The sequence below is a fragment of the Gouania willdenowi genome, chromosome 9 (assembly GCF_900634775.1).
Source record: "Gouania willdenowi chromosome 9, fGouWil2.1, whole genome shotgun sequence".
NCBI classification, from domain to species: domain Eukaryota; kingdom Metazoa; phylum Chordata; class Actinopteri; order Blenniiformes; family Gobiesocidae; genus Gouania; species Gouania willdenowi.
Window position 1 is genome coordinate 19,636,184 of NC_041052.1, and position 23,106 is coordinate 19,659,289.

Here is a 23,106-nt window from a genome sequence, read left to right on the forward strand (position 1 = left end):
TCACAGTAGCACACATACAAATGGGCAATTAAAGAGTCAGATTAATGCATGATGCACAGATATACTCATTTAAATCCACACACATTGTGCTCAAACTCAAACATATGCCAGAGCATGCCGATGTGCACGGTGCAGAGAGCCTTTATCTCTGCAGGAGCGGGCAGCAAAGAGACGAACAGGACAGCATAGAAGATTTAATTTGAAAAACCAGCATGATTTGTAACCCAGAGTAAGCTGTAAACTGTTCTGTTTCATTATGTAAAATACAGTAGCTGTTCGTGCTCTGGGCTGAACAAGAGAAGTATGGAACATAAAATAGACTTCAGAATAAGGAGGGAAATACAGTTTGTCACAGTGGAGAAAGGCATTTGAACCTATAATTGCTCTATGACAATAACTTTAATTGCAGATAGAATACAAGAAATGCATCAATGGTACATGGCATATAATCTAAAAGTCACTTGTTCTTAACTTCTTGGTGCCACACAAAGCATACATGGTGTATGGCAGTAACCCCCTAATGTTTGTTACATTAGCTAATCATTCTCACCAAGCTTAGGTGGGTTTTTGCTTTTCAAAGCTGAAGTGAGTTGGTTTTTATTTGAAATCTCACACATGACAAGTTGGAGTGAAATATATGTGTTCCTTGGATTTTAGTTTTCTCTGTGTTAGCCGGCCCCAGGTTTTATTTTCGACGCCATTTATTTTGTTTGTTTGTTTGTTTGTTTGTTTGTCTGTTAGCAGCGTTAGGTCAAAAGTACTTAACGGATTTTGGAGAACTTTTAACCAAAAAAGAACCTTACTTATGTAAGTAACTTACGGACTGCATGTTATCTGCTGAAACTTTATTGTGCTCCACATAACCATATTAGCACAGTCAGCGTACCATAAACTCCGTCATCAAAACTCTTGACGGAAGACTGCCGTGAAACCGCAGTCACAACGGGTACCGGGGTGGCTCATACACTCAACACTTACACCATGTAAGATTCCATTAAATCTTGTAAGGTATCCAGATCAATATACTGATTCTGAATCAGTTTAAAAAATCTCATCATTGGCAAACTTTCAGAAATGCAACAGTTCAAAATGTACCGATCATAATGAAAATTGAGGTATGGTTCCTAAATTACCCCACCAAGTTTCATCCAGATCGGGACCAAATTGCAGGACTGTTTTTTTCGAAAACAAATGGTGGTGATCATACTTTTCAACTTACTGTATCGTTATCGTTATTACTGAGGACTGAAATTCTGTTACAAGTGTGAGTGATCATGGTACCACAATCAATAACTTCCAATATCTGGCAATGAGGATATTTGGCACTTTTTTTTTTTTTAGTTTGAGTTCTATGAGTGTTCTTGTTTCCATATCAGGCCACTGGTGCCAGCTGCTTGTTATGTTTGCAGGGACAACTTGGACTTGGTGAAGAAGAGATTCATGTATCCACTCCTTGTCTAATTAACCACCCTCAACTAACCGGGGTCATTCGGATACAAGCAGGAAACAGCTACAGTGCAGCTGTCACAGGTGAGCATGGCAACATAGAAATCCCACTCTTCCTTACATAATGTGTACGACTGAATTTGTGTCACTTTTACTCTTCCTGGATATGCTTTTAACAGCAAATGTCCCTTAATGTAATAAAATATAATATAAAGTTGTGTTCTCTCGACATCGTATAGAAAACTACTTATTAACTTGGAACCCTTATTTTCCCAGCAGTATTCCTCACTGTGGCTTTGAGCCATGCAAATTTTACATCTAGTTCATTTCATTGAGTTTTAATTAACACAACAAGGATTCTGTGTCCTCAAATGACATCACTTGGAGCACAAATTCAACCTCATTAGCTCTCAATATCTCTTAAGTGAAATAAAGCTGTGGAATACTGCATCCAGTTTTAGCTTCATGCCATGTTATGATGTACAATACACAATGGGTTATTGTCCAACCGACAGTTTACAAACTACTCAACAAAGATTGATGGCTATCTATGCAAATGCTTTGTAATTATTGGTGCTAGAGAGCACTAGGGACTGCCATGTCCACAAATAGACTCAGAAACAGGTAGTGCTGAGTAGTTTTAAATGCATTTTCTGTCTTGTTTATCCTATTTTTGAATATTTTACAAATAATGATTGAACTACCTAAGGACGTGTTTACCAAGTGCAGTGGTTTTCAAGCACAAAGCACATCATTTAGTTTATTGTGTAGACCCCGGATGCATCAAAAATATTTGCTTGCAATAAGACGTAAAAGGTTGAAATTCCTGATGCGTAGAAGTGTTTTTACTTCATTCTTCATGATTTCTTGTGTTTCTTGTGTCAAACAACACATGTCTTGGCAGTGGTGGATTACAGTTATGGAAGTGGGCTTGTAATTGGAGGTTCACAAGTTAAAATCCAACCTAGGCCATCACTGTGGCATAATGATGAAGTCCGTTAACCCGGAGCTACACCAGTAGCTGCCCATTGCTCATCAGGGATGGCTTAAAAGCATATATCTAATTTTGTGTAGGTATATGACAATAAAGGCTGATTATTATTTATTATTATTCAAGGACTTAGAGTCGTGGCAAAACAATAGCGAATGTTTGTTTTGAGGTTTACACAGAAGATGCGAATGCGGCCAAAAAATGTATGTCTTGCGGAGTGAGGTGATATCAAGCGAAATACCAGGAACCAAACGAGAACAAAAGTGGTGTCAAGCGAAACACTGTCCTCCTTGTCTGACAAAGAGACACATAAAATCATGATAAAAATTAATCCCACTTTTTACATCTTTTATTTTTAATTTTTTTGAGCAAATGATCCCTGATTTATTGATGTATGAGGCCTACACTATATCTTTATAAGTTATCAGCATCTTTAAATACAGGTACTTACCATGAAAAGGTGCTTTCAACTGCCACATACTGACATGGAGAGATATATAATTAATCTCCCTACAAATGCTGAAGGTTCTGACAGAAATCCATAGCGTAAGAGTTGCAAAAATGAAGTACAATTAAGACATCTTTATAACTACCAACTAGAATTGGACAGTTTTCTGTTCTTTTGACAGCACAGTTGTTTAAGATCCCTGTTCTACATTTAGATGACAATCGGGCAGCCAATTCTCATACCTGCTGCTTGCCTTGTGCTAGATCATACAAATCTAACATTACCCACATACAGAGAAAAGCCAGTGCTTCAAAACGCATTGACGCATGCACTGCTCTGCTGCAGTACTCAGTTAAAAGAATTGCACATTAAGAGAAATTTCTGCTGGCAGATTGTGCGTGGTTTGGCTACAAATGCCATTGGTTTCATTAAATGCAGTTTATTTGTTTTGTCCCAATTTTTTGCTGCATTGAGACGTTGCAGAGAGTGAGGCCCAACCAGTCGGTGGTACAGTTATGTCTTTAGGTGATCTATAAAATGTTATTATTTAAAACAAGCTCTTTATGGATTGCTTACGAGACATGCTTAGCACATGATTGATCTGACCTTTCACAGACTGTCGTTCTGGGCGAAAACATCAGCCTTAACCTTTTTTAGTTGGATTACTCTGCCATCGTCTCGGCTGGTGTGCGGATGTCGGATCGTGTCTTTGGTCTGCCCGTCTCTGTTTTGCTATGTGTGTATGTATATACATATATGTGTTAGTAAACCAGGCACACATGTATTTGTGTTTTGTGAAATGCCATCCGGCACTGCCTGTCTGATATGCCTTTATAACGTTGGCTTTTCTGGGATGAAAACAATACATTACTGATTGATTGATAGTCATGTCTGAAAGGTTGTGTGTGTGTGTGTGTGTGTGTGTGTGTGTGTGTGTGTGTGTGTGTGTGTGTGTGTGTGTGTGTGTGTGTGTGTGTGTGTGTGTGTGTGTGTGTGTGTGTGTGTCAAAGCTATGTACTGTGAGATGCAAAATAAAGATTGATGAAGGCATGCCATGAGGAGGATACTCAGTTATCTCCTTGTAATTAAAATCCACCTCATAAAGATTATTGACTCTCCCACCACACAAACCAGCATGCTCCTACACTTGGCAGGGTTTGTAAAAGCGCTTCTCCAAAAATGAAAAATAGCATATTAAGCAGCACACATCTCTCATTAATGCAGAACATTTAGATGTGGTTAAGTTATCGTAATGTGCAATAAAACCTGGATGTGAAATTTGTAATCCACTTTGGAAAATTGCTTACTATATTGCTTTAACATCCCCTCAAAGAGCTTTTGAGATGTGTGCCAGGTTTTATTGTACGCTATATTTTAGGAGTCCTCAATGTAGGCAGTTAATATAAATTTATTAGTGGTGGGTTTTAAAAAGCCACTTTGAGGTAGCATGAGGGAGTGAATGCCTTAATGTTCTTGGTGAAATCATGTAATATGTTTGTTTGGATGTGTCAATAGCAGGTGTGTTTCTCCTGCTGGGGGTCCAGTCAAGAAAAGTGAGGTATTCAAAGTTTATACACCAAGCCAATTGATATCTTTATTTTATTGTACTTAATTGCCTGAGGCTGTAGTTAAAGTTTTATCAGATGAATCCATATTATAGGCCTCATTGAATTCCCCAGAATATCGGAATGAGGTAAAAATACTTCTATGCACGCAACTTCACATCCCACAATGCAATGTGTGAAAATGAGAACAAGTGAAGTGTCCACAGTAGAGATGAGAACAAACTTTCAAATGGCAATTTCAACCTTTTCGGTTTTTTTTTTTTGCATTTTTTTTTTTTTGGAGCAAATGATCTTCGAGGTGGTGTCCAGAAAACGAGGTGGGCTTCATTGATAATTGGAGATCCTTCTGGGGAAAACCGAACCTGATAGGAAGAGATGGAATCCATCCTACTTTGGAGGGAGCATCTCTACTATCAGAAAACATGGCACATTTATGACATCTCATGAATGAGACCATGTTACAGAGGGGGAGTCCTCCACGCCCCTCTGCGCTTGCCTTAGGACAGTTTCCCTCCCATTGCTATCAGGATAGCTGTGTTCATCGCCATGACAACTGTTGTGATGGTGATGAATATTATTTTATGGAGACGGTGTCAGTCCCCCGACCCATATTTCACAATGATTTTAACATAAAATCAAATAAAAGAGCTATCAATTATAAAAATCTGAAAAAAATTAAAATCTCAAATCTAGAAACACCAAAACATAAAACCATTAGATGTGCTCTATTAAATATTAGATCACTGAGATCCAAATCTCTACTAGTAAATGACCTTATCTCAGAAAATAACTTTGATTTATTCTGTTTAACTGAAACATGGCTGTATCAAGATGAATATGTTAGTTTAAATGAAGCCACTCCTCCCAGTCATTTAAATACTCATATGCCACGAGACATAGGCCGTGGAGGTGGTGTAGCAGCTATTTATCATTCCTCTCTCCTAATCTATCCTAAACCAAAGGCCAGTTACACTTCCTTTGAAAGCCTGGTTCTAAATTTATCTCATATCGAATCAAAAACCTGCCAGCCAGTCTTATTTGCGATAATTTACCGTCCTCCAGGCCCTTATTCTGAATTTCTATCAGAATTCTCTGAGTTTATATCAAACTTAGTCCTCAGTTCTGATAAAATACTGATAGTAGGAGATTTTAATATCCATGTGGACAAAGATAGTGATAGCCTGAGCTCAGCCTTTATGTCCCTAATAGACTCAGTTGGCTTTTTTCAAACTATTAATGAAGCTACTCATCGTTTAAATCATACTCTTGATCTTGTTCTAACATATGGCCTTGATATTAATGAACTAAAAGTCTACCCTGAAAATCTTCTGCAATCAGATCACTTTTTAATATCTTTTAACATTATCCTAGAGGATCTCGCACTGTGCAATAAAATAGTTACAAGTAGAAATCTATCCAACAGTGCTGTGGCTAAATTTAAAGAGGCCATTCCTGCTGCCTTAAACTCAGTGCACCATCCAATAAATAACTATGATATTAATTATAACCCCTCTCAACTGGATCTGCTTGTCGATAGCTCTGCTAGTCTACTAAAATCCACCTTGGACTCAATTGCCCCATTGAGGGAAAAAACTATTAAACGTCAGAGGAAAGCTCCGTGGTTTAGCTCTGAAACTCACACACTCAAACAAACAACCCGTAAATTAGAGAGAATGTGGCGCTCCAATAAAACAGAGGAGTCACGAATACTTTGGCAAGAAAGCCATAGTAAATACATGACAGCCTTACGACATAGTCGATCTACATACTACTCCTCACTAATTGAAGAAAATAAAAATAATCCGAGGTACCTTTTCAGCACTGTAGCCAGGCTAACACAAAGTCAGAGCTCTATTGAGCCCATGATTCCTCTAGCCCTCAGCTGTGAGGACTTTATGACATTTTTTAACGATAAAATTCACAAGATTAGAGATAAAATTAGCCACTCCCTGCCTTCACCTGGGCCTGCTGTACCATTAAATGTAAATAGGCCTAACCTAAACTGTTTCACACATATAGGACTTCAGGAACTTAACTCTATTATTTCATCCTCCAAACCATCGACCTGCCTTTCAGATCCGATCCCAACTAAGCTGTTTAAAGAAGTTGTTCCCCTAGTCTGCCCATCTTTGTTGGAGACAATAAATATATCCCTATCAATAGGCTACGTGCCACAGTCCTTTAAAGTAGCTGTAATCAAACCCCTTCTCAAAAAACCTACTCTTGATTCCAGCACTTTAGCAAACTACAGGCCTATATCTAATCTTCCTTTTATTTCAAAGATTCTTGAGAAAGTTGTGGCAGCTCAGCTCTGTGAATTTCTTCAAAACAACAGCCTGTTCGAGGACTTCCAGTCAGGTTTTAGAGCTCAACACAGCACAGAGACTGCTTTAGTTAAAGTAACTAATGATCTACTCTGGGCTTCAGATGAAGGACGACTCTCAGTGCTGGTTTTATTAGATCTTAGTGCAGCTTTTGACACTATAGATCACTATATTCTACTAGAGAGATTAGAGAAATTACTTGGAATCACAGGGACTGCCCTAAACTGGTTTAAGTCCTACCTATCTGATAGGTACCAGTTTGTACACGTGAATAATAAGTCTTCTGTGTACACTAAAGTAAGCTACGGGGTTCCTCAGGGCTCTGTGCTAGGTCCAATCCTCTTCTGTATCTATATGATCCCCCTTGGTAATGTTATGAGAAAATACTCTGTTAACTTTCACTGCTATGCTGATGATACCCAACTGTATGTATCAATGAAGTCAGGTGAGACAAATCAGCTATCTAAACTTGAGGCCTGTCTAAAGGACATTAGGGCCTGGATGGACCAAAATTTTCTTCTTCTCAACTCAGACAAGACTGAGGTCATTGTACTGGGCCCGCGACACCTTAGAGAAACCTATGCTAGCCTAACTGCCCTAGATGGCATTACTCTGGCACAAAGCACAACTGTTAGAAACCTTGGGGTTCTATTTGATCAGGATTTATCCTTCAACTCTCACATAAAACAAACTTCAAGAACTGCCTTCTTTCATCTCCGTAACATTGCTAAAATCAGATCTATCCTGTCTCAGGGCGACGCCGAAAAACTAGTCCATGCTTTTGTTACCTCTAGACTGGATTATTGTAATTCTCTTTTAGCAGGCTGCCCGAGCAAGTCGCTTAAGACACTTCAGCTGGTTCAAAATGCTGCAGCACGTGTACTGACTAAAACTAGGAGAAGAGATCACATTACTCCTGTATTAGCCTCTCTGCATTGGCTTCCCATAAAATATAGAATAGAATTCAAGATTCTTCTTCTCACTTATAAAGCCCTAAATGGACAGGCACCAGTCTATCTCAAGGAGCTTGTAGTGCCATACAATCCCCCCAGAACACTACGCTCTCAAAATGCTGGACTACTCGTTGTTCCATTCATCTCTAAAAGTAGTATAGGAGGAAGAGCTTTCAGTTATCAGGCCCCACTTCTCTGGAACCATCTACCAACCACGGTTCGGGGGGCAGACACCCTCTCTACCTTTAAGGTTAGGCTCAAAACATTCCTCTTTGATAAAGCTTTTAGTTAGGAACCAGCTCATAGCTCATAATTAAGATGCAATAGGCATAGACTGCCGGGGGGGGGGGGGGGGGTCTGGCATGCTCGGTTGGAGAGAGGTTGGAGAGGGCGTTAAGAGAGAGGTCATTTAGGTTAGAGAGGGACCGGAGAGGGTCCCATTCCTCTTTCAAACACTCCCTCTATGTCTGCTTACTCCCTTGTGTGTTTGCTCCTGTACTCCTTCTGGCTTTTGTCTTGCAGGTCCGTGGGATCCTCAGTGTGGAGTTACAGAGACTCAGCGGCTCTGTCTCCACCCTTTTCTCTGCACACACCCAACACAGCATAACGTGGATGGCTGTTCATCATAGGAATGGGATCCACACAAGGTTCCTGCTGCTTAACAGAAGGTTTTCCTTGCCGCCATGATGAATTCATGTTGGGTGTGGGATACATATGTATGTGTATATACGTATATATGCATATGTGTGTATCCATAAAATGAAGAGTCCGTCCTTAAGACTGCTCTACTGTAAAGTGCCTTGAGATACCATTGGTTATGATTTGGCGCTATACAAATAAAGATTGATTGATTGATTGATCTTCAATTTATTGATCACGGTATCAAACTAGAACTGTCGTAAAAACATAGGAAATCAATGTAAAAATCAAGTAAAAACATTCCTAATCTATGCATCTATTTACAAGACTCCACATCCCACAATGCACAAAACTTTTCTGAAAATGTCAATAAGACAGTGTTTACAGTGGGGACTAAAATAAAGTTTCAAGCTGCAATTTCAACCTTTTTCCTTTTCTTTTTGGAGCAAATGATGTTCAATTCATTGATCTCTGAGGCCTATACTATCATAATATCTAATAAAGAATGATCGTGGGTAGCAGGTTTAAGGCATCCTTAAGCATCCATTAAACAAGATGTTCTCAAGTTCTTAGACAAAGATACCTTAATTATTAATAAATGGGGTGTTTGACTTTATTCGGTTTCAATTCATATTTTATATATGTCACAGTGACATTGCAAAATTACCTAAACTATCAGTCTGAACTTCTGCCCCTTTGTTCTTCCCCTCAGCAGGTGGAGAGCTGCTTCTCTGGGGTCAGATCTCCTGTGTTTCCAAGGTCAATGATCGCACAGGCTTCAAAAGGCTCTGGACCCCCCAGACTGTGCCTCTGGCGGCCCTAAAGGTGCATGTCCACTGTGTTTTCTGACCCATCACGAGCACAGATGATGAAAGCTAAAGATACATTCTTGTTGCATGAAGATTAGTGGAATGTGTATAAATTGTGAGAGGGTTCACTGAATCACTGTAGATGAGCAAAAACAAGGTTTTTCAATAATAACTGACAACTGTCTCATTCTTCATAAGAGTTTGAACCATAACATGAGTTTTTTAGCCTATTTAGAGGATTGTGCATGAAATTGATAACCAACCTATAATCACTGAAAGTCTCAGAGTTGTCTACAGACAAGAATTTGAGAAAATGTGCCAGAAATAATTCATATTTAGGTAGTAAATAGGCTTTTGGTTTCTTTTAAATATTGTGATATTTCAGTGGTGACAATTAAAATAAACCTTGGACATCATAAGACACAAGCATATCTTAGTATATGTGTTAAATCAGTGGTTCCCAAACAGGGATGCTTGTACCCCTAGGGGTACAGGAGCACATTGCAGGGGGTACTCGGAAAGATTTAACAATTAATTTGAAAATAATTGGGAAATGTTCCTAGTTCCTTTTTAGGCTGGTTTTGGACAAATTCACCACAAACTAACAGTATATCGCTCAATAGAATACTATATTTATTGTATTATTATTGAAACAAGATTATTTTATGCTGTAGAGGCCATTTTTGACATATGAGACAATGATTAGCTACATTTTACAAATGAGACTGTATTTACTTACTATTGAAGTAATCGCATAAAAGTAGTAGTTTAACTTAATTCCACTTTAAAATAGGGATGTCCCGATGCAACTTTTTCACTTCCGATATGATACCGATTTTGCAGCCTTGGGTATTGTCCGACATTGATATCGATCCGATATCAGCACGAATCATACATACTCCTATTACTTATTTTGTAATGTGGAATGTTTGAAAAGGCTTGATCAAGTGATGTTACTCAAATAGAGAAAAATAGTCAGCAACAGTAGGTATGAGAAAAAAAAAATACATAAAACCAATTTTTACCTTCAACATAATATCTACAGTATTCTACAATTGAATATATATATATATATATATATATATATATATATATATCAAAGATTTAGATGCGGTCCGATATTTGTTATCTGGCTTTGAACAGCCCTACTTCATATTCCACTCATTGTTTTGAATTTGTAGATTAAGCCTTAGGGAACCAATGTTTAAGACACATTTAGGGGTTTAGGACAGTCCGTTTTTCCACAAATGAATAAGCATTTGAAATTATGGACAGGGTACTTTTGACATGATTTGACAAAAATGCAAAGGGGGTACACGGGATCAAAAAGATTGGGAACCACTGTGTTAAATGATTTATATTTAGTCTAAATCTTCCCTTCTTACAGGTGAAAGACGTTGCCTGTGGTATGTGGCACATGATGGCTCTCACCACAAGTAAGGAATGTTTCTTAAAATCTCACCCCACATTTGGACTTGTTAATACCGGGCAGTGTCAGTAGGTCAAGAAAATAACCAGCTGAATTTTCCCCTTCACTCTATAGCTTCACTTTCCGTTCGTCAGATGATGTCTTGTTCCTTCTCAAAGCCCCTCCTCACTCACTTTCTCACTCATCAAACCATAATTCACTTCAGAGGGAAGCATCATTAATGCACAGTAGGACCCAGCAGCTTGATGTGCGCTAATTATATTGTGTGTTTTACACGCTGGATGACTTTTGCTTAGTCAGTGATGAGCTCAGTGTCTGGTAATTGTTTTTGGGATGTGATGAGTTTATAAATCTGTGCCTGTGTGTGTTGTGTATACGTGCATTTCTGGCCCGGTATACGTGCATGTGGGATGTGTGTTTCTGCACTCCTTCTGGAAACAAGTGGTGTATGCATACACAGCACGCTGTGCTCTTACATATACTCAAAAAATGGGATTATTCTACAAATCATACGCTTCCTTGAACTTATTAATGATTAGCCAAGAGTCAAAATCTCAAGATCACTTTGACATTTTTAAACTGCATGTAATTTTAAACTTCATCAAAGCTTTGACATGCACATTCAACCATGACACCACACTCTGTTTCTCCCTCACATTCTCCACCACTGGTGTGATCCTTTTAGTGCTGTACATCAGTCAATGCTATAGCTACAAATGTGGCTCAGGCTCGGGCTAATCACGCTGATTGGAGGTGTCCTTTGGCTCACCTGGGGGCTTCCAATCCTATTAGGCCAACAGTCCTGAGCCTAGCGTACCCAGCAGCTGCTTGTGTTTGATCACTGGTGCTTAGAGCCCACACTTGTCCTCTTATGTTGGTGTTAAGGCATGGAGGGGAGCAGCAGTAGTGTGGGGGTGGAAGGGAGGGGGGGGGGTAAATGTGATCTCCTCAACTCTCTAGGGGGGCAGAGGGGAGTTTGGTGTTCACCTCCCTTACTTACTTACCTCTGCTCACCCAGCAGCAGTCGGTCCTTAAACTTCAGAGGTTGCTTGAAAAGTAGACAACTTTTTTTTTCCTTTTTTTTTTTTTTTATCCCCATAAGAAAATGATAGTCCTCCAAAACACATCACTATTTTACAGCATCTTCTTGGTACGCTTTTGCATAATGTACAATGCTGCAGGAAATTTGGGAGTAAGATTTGACAGAGAACTTAAGTTTTATGCAACACATATCACCAGTATTTCTATCAGTTGTGCAAAATAATTCTATAGCTCACCTTTAGATTGTGCAAAATGTATCTGCTCAGCCTTTAACCAACACATGAAAACATCTCTTCACTAGTTACTTGCATTTCACTCCATCTGAATACATTCTAGAGGAGTTGACTCCCTATGAACCAAGCCTTTACATTTTTGACATGATCTCACCTGGAAACGTGACACTGCCACAAAAAGGAGGGTTTCTATTTTTGTGTGTGCGATTTCTGCATTTTTGAAAACAAATTTTTATTGCTGCTGGACACAACTTTAAAACTCAGGTGTGTCCATTGAAAGTTATTCTATGCTATTACATCTCATTACGACATTTTATTCAGGGTTTGGTTTATGGTTAGGGGTTAGAGTGCGGTTGAGGTGATAACTTCCTTTGACATACAATGGTTTGTAATTCTTTCCCAGCAGCTTCACATGAATTCATGCTGTGCAGCATGCACAAAATGTGTTCCATGCAGCACGTAAACATTTCATGCCAAGCAGCATGGAAAAGTCATTCCCTGCAGCATGAAAAACATGTGGAATTTGTGCTACCATGCACAAAAAATTACATGAAGTCATTTATGTGACAGTTTCAGAAATTCTGCGAGACTGGCTTGAAACTTGAGGTGGGACTCTGGTACTTGCTTTTAAGTGTCTGCTCCATAGTACCTTTGCATTCTGAGCTCCTATAAGTCCCTGCCCATTCAATATCTTTCTCTTGTTTTGGTGATTTGAGGGTCTGTTGTTTCTCAATGGATTATTCTGGTTACCAGCCTGTTTATAGTTGTTTATTGTAGGAAGAAGTAAAACTGACAAAAGGCTGTAAAATTATATTTGAATAAGTGTCCTACATTAAACTCTTAATTAGTACTATTTTTCATACCATACCTGATAAAAGTCAATCTGCACCGCCAATCTACTTCAGTGGTTCCCAATCTTTTTTGTCCCACATTCCCTTTTGCACTCCATAATTTTACATGCTTTTTCACTTGCGGAACAGCGGGCTCGCCTAAACTCCCAATTGTGTCTTGAACATTTGTTCCCAAATACGTAATCTACAAATAAAAAAAACAACATATATATATATATATATATATATATATATATATATATATATATATATAAATATATATATACTTAGTATAAGTAAATACGGTCTCCTTTGTAAAATGTAGTTAGTAATTGTCTCCTATTGTCAAAAGTGTGAAAAAATTTCCTCTACAGCATACAATAATTCTGTTTCAATAAATTACAAGTAAATACAGTATTTTATTTAGCAACTGTGGTGAATTTGTCCAAAATTATTGAAAAAAAAAAGAAATAAAATCATTTCCACATTATTTTTTAAATGAATTGTTAAATCTTTCTGAGTACCCCCTGCAATGTGCTCCTGTACCCCTGTTTGGGAACCCCTGCTCTACCTGCCTCCTTTATATGTACACCTCCCCTGCCCGTCATTAGTTCTCTATTGTCCCTCTCCTTCTTCATCCTCTCAGCTTTCCTACACCCCCTTTTCTCTCACCTTTTTCATTCGGCCAACAGCGGCCGGGAAGAGCCATGTGTTTCCAAAGTGGACTGGAAGGGAAATCGAAGCAGGGCTTCTGTGTTTATCAAGCCACAGCTCCGTCACCTTGCTCCTACTCCCGTCTAGAGGCCCTGGCAAATTGGTGACAGCAACAACAACCCTGCAGCACACATGCCCTTTTCCCCTAATGTACACACACACGCACACACACACACACACACACACACACACACACACACACACACACACACACACACACACACACACACACACACTCAAATGCACACACATACACTCAGTGTCGTGCCTCGACCTGCTTAGTTTTATTGTCGGTGTCAGGTAAGGAGGTGGAGGTAGAAGTGCTGTCTAATGTTAAGTTCACATGCACACGCGCACACACACACACACACACACACTCACACACACACACACACACTACATCTCTACCCTGCCTACATCTTGGCTAATGAGACCTGTGAACTGCAGTGACAGAACTCCCAGACTTGTCATAGTCCCACGCATTTAATACCCAGACCTGGCCTCAGCTCCAGCCGGAAGCACAATAGGGTGCACAGTGACACACTGAATACAAGTTTACAGGATTCTACTGCTCCTTAAAGTTACTAGTGTTAAAAGAAATACCTTCCATTCTGTCTAAATGGAGGGTATTGGTATTTGGAACATAGAGTAAAAAAGTTAATAATAAACGAGTGAGCATTTGATTGATTTGAGATTGAAGTGAAGTTATATGTGTTTTAGTTTGATTTAACTACACTCTCTGTTTCAAAGTGCAGCATGACTAACCTCATCTTGAAATGTTTGATTTTTTTGTCACTCCACTTGTCTGTGTAGCAGCACAGCTATAGGTGTCTGTGTAGATTTCGAATTATAAAAAGTTCTGAATGCAACATTGCCCCTCTTTGGTGAACATGATGCTTTCTTTTTTTTAAAAAAAAAGCATTTCCAGGAGTCTTCCTGCTTTCTTCGGTGTGACCATGTGTGTGAAGGGTGAAGAAGAGCTGGCTAACATTAGAACCCTGGACTTGAAAATTAACTGCACAAATAACGTTCGGCCATTGTGCCTAAGCACTTACAATGCAACCATTTAAGAGACTATTGATCCACCCAATGCAGGGTCAATCATAGGATCGATGGTGTGTGGGTTGGTTGGCTGGAAGGCTGTTTGCATGAATGGAAGAATGGTTGGATGATGGATGAAGAGATGGTTGGATAATGAATGGATGGAGAGAAATATGGATTGATTCTAGGAAGGACTTGAAGGCAGGACGGCAGCAGTGTCAAGTCTTTATGAAAATGAACTTCTGTGTGTCTGACTGTCACCACTTTGCCACTTTTTATGTGTCTGCTCTGCACTTATTTTTCACCATTAGGACTTAGTGAGGAAGAGCAAACAGGTGATGTTTATTTTCCCCCAGTTTTTAGTAAAGGAGAAGAGTTCTATGAAGCAAATTCAACTGGGTGCCAGCTTCACACTTCATAGGCTTTATTTCTGTAAAATGTGCCAGTTATGCACAGGATTAAGCTGCCACGGTTGTCATTGTTTCACATTTACTGATTCAAATTGATAACTGTCGCCATTCATCCAATACATCAATCCATGCACACTTAACCAGCTCATGGTTGCAAAGCCCTGGATCTTAATTACTCCAACTGTTGTATGGCAGCAAGGCAGGGCACACATTGAATGATAAACCAAACGTAGCCTACTGTCCCTGCTTTTCATTTGTGGGAAAAAAAACCAGCTGAGGTGCAAATTGGAGGGAACATTGAAATAAAAAAAATAAAAAATTTAAAAAAATGTTTTTAAGTGTGAGACACGAGGGTTCTTCCCCAATTTGGTTAAAAAAATGTGATTTTTAAACAACGTGAAATATCAAATAACAATAATACATTAAAAAAGAGGGGAGGGGGGAGGGGGGTTGGGGGTTAAACAAGCATAGGAAAAATTGTTTTATAAAAAAGTTATTGTCATTAGCATCTTCTTTGTGGTGTGTTGTGATGTGTTTACACCAGGGTTGATTGACCTAGTTACCCAGCCCCTGGCAGCACAGCATTGAGAAATGAAACAAAGTGGCACACAGGGGAAAAGTGCAGGTTTCACTGTTATCCTTACATGTGAGTGAATGCGAGCATCGCAACCATCATCTGGGGCTCACAGAGGTCGCACCTCGTGACGAGGTGAAAAAAGAAAATGGAGAAACAGAGGTAATATAAAATTCAGTACGAGATGTCAACTGTGTCTTCTGCATATTTCCATGGAAAATTTGTAAATAGATCCATTGTAAATAGTTTCTCTCTTGCCAATCACCCCTGTCTGCTCTATGCACAGCAGCATTAAAAATTGATCCTTAGCTGCACCAGGGTGAAATGCTAACATCGCTGCCAAATGACTGATTAAAAAGAAAAACCTTTAATCTTTGCTTAAAAGTGTCTACTGCCTTGGCATGCCTTTCCCCGTGCTCCTCTATCTTCCAAGGCTGAGAGGGGAAGGAGGGGGTCGCCTGGGGGGAAACGGGGTCATGCTTGTGGAGCAGACACTGTACAGTGTAGATCTCTAGAGGTGAGGGAATATGCAAAAAGAACATCTAGGAATGACTCTCCACTGATTTTAACCTCAAGTCAGGGTTAAAGACACATTTGAGTATTTCACAACAGGGGGTGAATATGTCGGCACTCCTCCAGGAAAAAGTAGATTTTTTTTTTATATCCAACTACATACAACAGTAAAGTTAGTTACACAATTTAGGAAAATCTAAATTGGTCTTTCAGCAAACACAGAATGGTTAAACATATATTTTTAACTCACTTTGGCATCATTCATACAACTGTTATTTAAGCCAAAAAAATTAAAATTTTGCCTGATCTGGTTTACATATTTCTCGCAACCCTGAAAAAAGAAGCAACTGGGTCAGAAAATGGATGGATGGAGTAATTGTTTTTATATTACCATTTAAACGCAGAAATAAAGGATGAATGAACATGCATAAGGTATAGACTAGTGTTTCTCAAATGGGGATACGTGATGGCACCGCAGGGGAGGAAAATTAACAAATGAAAGCGTTAAAAATATGTGGTTTTATAATGTTTATTTTTAGTTAAAAATTATAATCATAAGTTACTCGCAACTCACAAAACAACAACAGAAATATAAGAGAAAAATATACTGAATAATTGAAAGAACAGACAAACAACAACAAAATACACAAAATGACAACAAAAACACACACACTAAAAGAGAAAAATACTTACCATTACCAGCAACGCACAAAATGACAACAAAGACACACACAAAAATACACAACAGCACAACAAAATACACAAAAATAACGACAGAAGAACCAACCAAACAACACCAAAAACACATACACGCACACACACACTCTGAGAGAATCATTTCAATAATATCAACAACACACAAAACAACAAGAAAATAAGAGAAAAATATCCTGAATAATAAAAAGAACAGACAAACAACAACAAAGTAGACAAAATGACACAAAAACCACACAAAATGATGATAGAAATGATCTTGATTAGAACATGAACTGAAAATACAAGAGAATACCATTAATGATAAAAACAATAGAAATAAATCTATTCAGGAGGCAAATACTGTTTCATTTCACCTATTTTACCAAATTAGAGTATTTCAAATGAGTATTATCACTCATTAGTTCCATATATATGCTCTAAAGTTATTTTTTCTCAGAGTTCTGACAAAAATGTTCTCGTCGGACTAAGGGGGTACTTGGATTAAAAAGTTAGAGAAGGGGGGGTATAGATGAGCCAACAATGATGTCTGCCATGTTTGCTTCATGAAGTCGTCTATGTGTCACATATGGGTCAGAAAGTTGACTTCACTGCATTTTTCACCATTTAGCAAAGGATTTCATTGCAAATGATATAATTTGATACACTTCTTTGGACTGAGATTTCCCCCAACCTCTTTAGAAACCCAGCTCACATCACTGGATTAAACCATACAATGAAAAAACGTGAAAAGTATTTATGTTGTTGATTGATATGTATGGGCTAACGATCATTAATGGCAACAAACTGCAGTAGATAATAGATTATTAATAGATTATCATTTTGGAATATTTCAGTGGGATTAAACAGTAATACATGGGCTGACACTGGAATGTCGCTGTGCATTGCTTAAAAGTCCCTGCTTTAGGTTTCCTGTGAGCACATGATTCTATTGAACAGGAATCAGTGTTTGTGTTTTTCAGGGGGTCCTCAGAAGACTCATTGTGCTCACCCAGAATCGGAGCCTTGCTTCAGGGACCGTGTTGGTAAACCTTTACCAGTGAACGTGACAAAGAAAGATAACACTGTGCAAGTAAGACAAATGTGCCCCTCTCTTTCTCTCTATTGCCCTTTCATTGACGCTCTACGCAGCTCAATCTGCCACTCTCTTGTGCAGTGGGTCACGTGTGTCTGATGTCTTTTTTGTCGACACATCTCTGCTTAGTGCGTTTTTAATTTCCTTCCCATCGTTTATACTCCTCTTGCTTAAAAAGGCTTCATTTGCTTGTTCAGTAACAAGTGATACCATTGAAATAACCAAGTGGTTGAAAATATATAGATATTTAAATATTCACTCACCTCTCAGGATATCAGTGAGAACCTCTAAAATGTCATTGAGGCTCCTCTTTAGCTGCGCACACACACACAGGCACACACACACACACACACACACACACACCTCCCACCCTCGCCGTCTCTCTGTCATTCAGGTGTTTACTGTCATTCATACTCAGGGTTTTGTATAATCCTCTCACCACACCTGAGTGCTCCCCACTCAGTGTCACTGGATTTACTCTCACCCCCCTCACCTCTCTTCTCTTCCACTGCACAGCCTTTTTCATTTTGCATCACAGTCAGTCTTTCGCACATGCTGTCATTTCTTATGTAAATAACCACAGATAAAAAGACAGTAACAGACATTTTAAGATTTACACACAGTGCTCAGTGCGTATGTTTTCACTCATCCTCTCTCTCATCACCCTATTTGTTTGTAGACGTGTCTTTGCCTGTAGCCATAAATTAGGGCTTGTGATTTAACTCATTGAGACAAAAGAGAGAGACAAAGGAACAAGCATTAAACAAATGATGCGAGGAAGGTGAGAGGGGGAGAGATGCATGAGAGGAGGGTGAACTGGAGGCAGAAATGGGCCAGTATGTATTTCTGCTCTACTTTTTACTTTGGGAAGGCTTCATTAGCAAGTCTGTTTCTAAAGAGTGGTGGAATGTGTCTGGGAGTGCACTACTGTATTTCCACAAGTTCATGTCATGTGCACAGGTCTGTATGGCTGTGAAATAGTTCATGTGTTCAGTGAGAGGGATCTTTATGAATTATTTAAAACCAAACTTTATATTTAAGGTTTTAAACAGGGGTCAAATTATGTATATACTTGTGTCTTATTCAGTATCTTATCAGTGGAGGGGAATATGACTTTTCAAACCATAACAGAGCTGCGTGAGTCTGCTCATGTCTGTGACATGGGGACACTTGTGAACATCAAACTGTAAGAAAGAGAGCGTGAGACCCCCAAGGCATTTCACAGAGCTTGAATTATATTTAAGCCCCCTAATAAAGCCAATTAAAATTACACTGTGAACTAACGATGGCAGCATTACTAGAAACAATCGAGTGCCTTGGCAATGCTCAGAATAACGCATTTCCTAACTAGTGTGTGTCTCCCAACCGATCAATCCATTTTGAGAAATAATTACAATAAATATGTAAATGAATTCTATTCTATATTTATTAAACTGAATATATTTCTGTAAGAAAAATAGTTTCAGGTCAGAGAATCTTAAGCATTACGTTTAATAAAAGAAGCTTGTAGTGGAGAAAGTCGTAAAGTATTGGCGCTTAATCTAGTTTACTAAGACGGGAAGGTTTGATATGCCCAGAAGAGGAAACATTACATATCACTCTGAACAGTGGAGGACAATCTACCTAGAAATGATCTATGTATGCTCCGGGACAGTGCTCACGCTCTGAAAGTTCTATCCCAATCCTCAACATTCTCTTACTGTTTTGAAGCCATCCAATTAAACCATATCATTTTTCAGTTTTGAACAAGAAATATGCTCTTAAAAAACAAAGCACCTACACTTAAAGTTTAAAGTTTATTTGTTTATTATTTGTTTATTTATTGCATTGGTATATGGACTGTATCTCTGTCACATTGCCTACAGAGTGAATACATTTTGTTTGTCCTCCTGGCAGGACTCCGAGCAGGTGTGCTGTCAAAAGAACAAGCTGCTTCAAATGGTGGAAAGAGAAGCTCCCAAGGAGAAGGAGTGGGAGACAGATGAAGAGAGCGTGGGTGCAGAGGAAGTCCAAAACTCTGACGAAGACGATGGAGCTGAAGTCTTCAATTATCCTGCAGTTACCCCAACGTCGACTAAGTTGGAAACGGAGAGGAACCAGTCAGGAAATGTCATCATAGTTCCCAATGTTGGTAGAGGGGGAGTAGAGCCTAGTGAGCTAAGGCATAAGCAGAGAAGAGTGAGACTAGGCAGTCCTCGCAGGGTTTTTACAACAGTATATGTTCTACCGAGGGGAGGAGAAGAGCAACACAAAAGCACCTCTGGCACTCTGCCCCGGCTTCTGACTGGACTTCAGCTTCATAGGAGAACTTTAGCTGAGGCTCAAAAGGTGAGCATATGTTAAGTGTTTAAAATTAGACCCATATGAGATTTGGGGGGTTTTTAAAGACAAAAAAAACATATGCAGAACAACCAAGAGAAAAGCTTGTGGTGTCCCTTTAGTTCATAGATGTCGCACTCAAATATTGCCTGCCAAACCATTCAAATCAGCCCACATGAAGATTTTGCCATCAGTACAAACCTTTATTTAAACATGAAAGTCTCATTGACACTAAGAATCTTCAAGACAGCCCTGTAAGCAGTTGGGTTTAAGCAGTGTTGATTTTGTCGACTAATAGTTTTTGTGATGGTTTTCGACAACTATTTAAAAAAATATTAAGTGAAAAATTATATTTTAGTCGACAATATCTCTAATGAGTCAAATCTTAATGTCATTTAGTTGACTAAAACCAGACTATAACTGAAATAGTCCTGATGACAAGATTTTTACTGAAACTAAGTTGCATTTTCGCTGTGTGTATGTGTATGTGTGTGTGTGTGTGTGTGTGTGTGTGTGTGTGCGTGTGTGTTTATTTTCCATTTTAGGCTGGATCCTCATATCTGACTGGACTGGTACAAAAACCTGAATGTAACAGTGGCACTTTGCAGAATATCAGGCCAAGACCTAAATCTGGACCCGAAGGGAGAGCTGGGGGTTTGGGTCCTGGTGGTGAAAGAATCTTCTCTTGTCACTGTTCAAGAAATAGACTACACAGCACCAATGAACCTACAGTTAAAACGCAGGGTAAAACCCAGGGTAAAACATAACCTTCCGCTCTGCGCTTCACGCTTGTTGGAGGTAAAAAGGAACATCCATGCTATATAGCGTGCTGCAGGACAACAACAGAGAAAACACATACCAACAGAATTATTTGTAGTCTTTTTACACTGTGAGTCTTAATTTAGTCACAATTAACTCAGAATCTCATGCTCTTGTGTTAAATAGGACTTCCATTAAAGAAATTAACAGAATTTTCTCTTTACGGCATTTGAACTCTAGAGATGTAGTTGTTGGAAGTATTTATCAGTAACTGTTGTGTATAAGTATATTGTTTGTAGTATAGACTTTGATGAATACATCTGGAATAAATCAATCTGCTTTTACACAAAAATGGTTTTATTGCACCCTCCAGCTTTTTCAAAGGTCTAAAACTTAACCAAATCTTCTAAACTCTAGACATCACCTACTTAGCCATGCATGAAACTTTGGGGAAAAAATCTGAGGTAAGGCTATCACCCCAAATTTGAGGTAAGGCTATAAAGCATACAAATATAAAAAAAGAAAAAAAAAATGTTAGATGATTTTTTTTTGTGATAAGGCTATCACAATGCCCTAAAAAGTTGTGCAAATATGATGAGCACACTTAAAAAGGGATAAAAATAAGGTAAAATAAGAAAAATTAAAGAAAAAAAAAAAAAGGAAAAAAAGCGAAAAACACACCTAAAGTAAGGTATAAAATTTAAAAAGATTGATACAACGATCACAAGACCCTAAAAACTAGTGCAAGTATTATGAACACACTTAAACTGGGATGAAATTGCAGTAAGACATGATAAATGAGAAAAAAGTGGAATATAAAAAATTAGGAAAAAACTGACAAACATCCCAAATCAAAGGTATGGTTAAAAGTAAGGCATAAAAATGAAAAAAACTTTGGAATATTTTTTCTGAGATGAGATTATCACAAGACCTTTAAAAATAGTGCAAATATGATGAGCACACTTAAACTATGATTAAAATGCAATAATTAATGAAAATTGAGAAGAAAAAAAAAAGTGACAAACACCCATGCACAAAGGTAAGGCTATAGTAAGGCATAAAAATTAAAAAACTTTGGATTTTTTTTTTTTTCTGAGATAAGGCTATCACAAGACCTTTAAAACTAGTGCAAATATGATAAGCACACTTAAACTGGGATAAAAATGCAAAAAGGCATGAAAAATGAGAAAAGGTGACAAACACCCAAAATCAAAAGTAAGGCTATGGTAAGGCATAAAAATTAAAAAAAACGTTGGGAAGTTTTTTTTTCAGATAAGGCTATCACAAGACCTTAAACACTAGTGCAAATATGATAAGCACACTTAAAGTGGGATAAAAATGCAATAAAGCATGAAAAATGAGAAATGAGTGACAAAGACCCCAAATCAAAGGTAAGGCTATAGTAAGGCATAAAAATGGAAAAACTTTAAAAAATATTTCCTGAGATAAGGCTATCAAAAGACCCCAAAAAAAGTGCAAATAGGAAAAGCACACTTAAACTGGAATAAAAATGCAAAAAGGCATGAAAAATGAGAATAAGTGACAAACACCCAAAATCAAAAGTAAGGCTATGGTAAGGCATAAAAATTAAAAAACTTTGGGAATTTTTTTTCTGAGATTAGGCTACCACAAGACCCTAAAAACTAGTGCAAATATGATAAGCACACTTAAACTGGAATGAAAATACAATAAGGCATGACAAATGAGAAAAAGTGACAAACTCCCCAAATCAAAAGTAAGGCTATAGTAAGGCATAAAATTGGAAAAACTTTAAAAAATATTTCCTGAGATAAGGCTATCAAAAGACCCCAAAAAAGTGCAAATAGGAAAAGCACACTTAAACTGGAATAAAAATGCAAAAAGGCATGAAAAATGAGAATAAGTGACAAACACCCAAAATCAAAAGTAAGGCTATGGTAAGGCATGAAAATTAAAAAACTTTGGGAATTTTTTTTTTGAGATAAGGCTATCACAGGACCTTAAACACTAGTGCAAATATGATAAGGACACTTAAAGTGGAATAAAAATGCAATAAAGCATGAAAAATTAGAAGAAAGTGACAAAGACCCCAAATCATAGGTAAGGCTTTAGAAGGCATAAAAATGGAAAAACTTTGGATATTTTTTTTTTGAGATAAGGCTATCACAATAATTTTAAAACTTGTGCAAATATGATAAGCACACTTAAACTGGGATGAAAATGCAATAAAAGCAAGAAAAATTAGAAAAATGTGACAAAGACCCCAAATCATAAATAAGGCCATAGTAAGGCATAAAAAT

General features: G+C 38.2%; 1 protein-coding gene across 1 annotated transcript in view; it reads left to right on the top strand.

Moving 5' to 3' along the window:
* Positions 1–20,835, top strand: part of LOC114469484 (ultraviolet-B receptor UVR8-like) — a 362,330-nt gene extending 341,495 nt beyond the window's left edge. Inside the window, exons 9-14 of the mRNA XM_028457028.1 lie at positions 1,410–1,530; positions 9,082–9,191; positions 10,563–10,611; positions 17,637–17,746; positions 19,646–20,077; positions 20,614–20,835. Of these exons, the coding sequence (XP_028312829.1) occupies positions 1,410–1,530; positions 9,082–9,191; positions 10,563–10,611; positions 17,637–17,746; positions 19,646–20,077; positions 20,614–20,835 (1,044 nt within the window). The remainder of the gene's footprint in view (positions 1–1,409; positions 1,531–9,081; positions 9,192–10,562; positions 10,612–17,636; positions 17,747–19,645; positions 20,078–20,613) is intronic.
* The last annotated feature ends 2,271 nt before the right edge of the window (positions 20,836–23,106 follow it).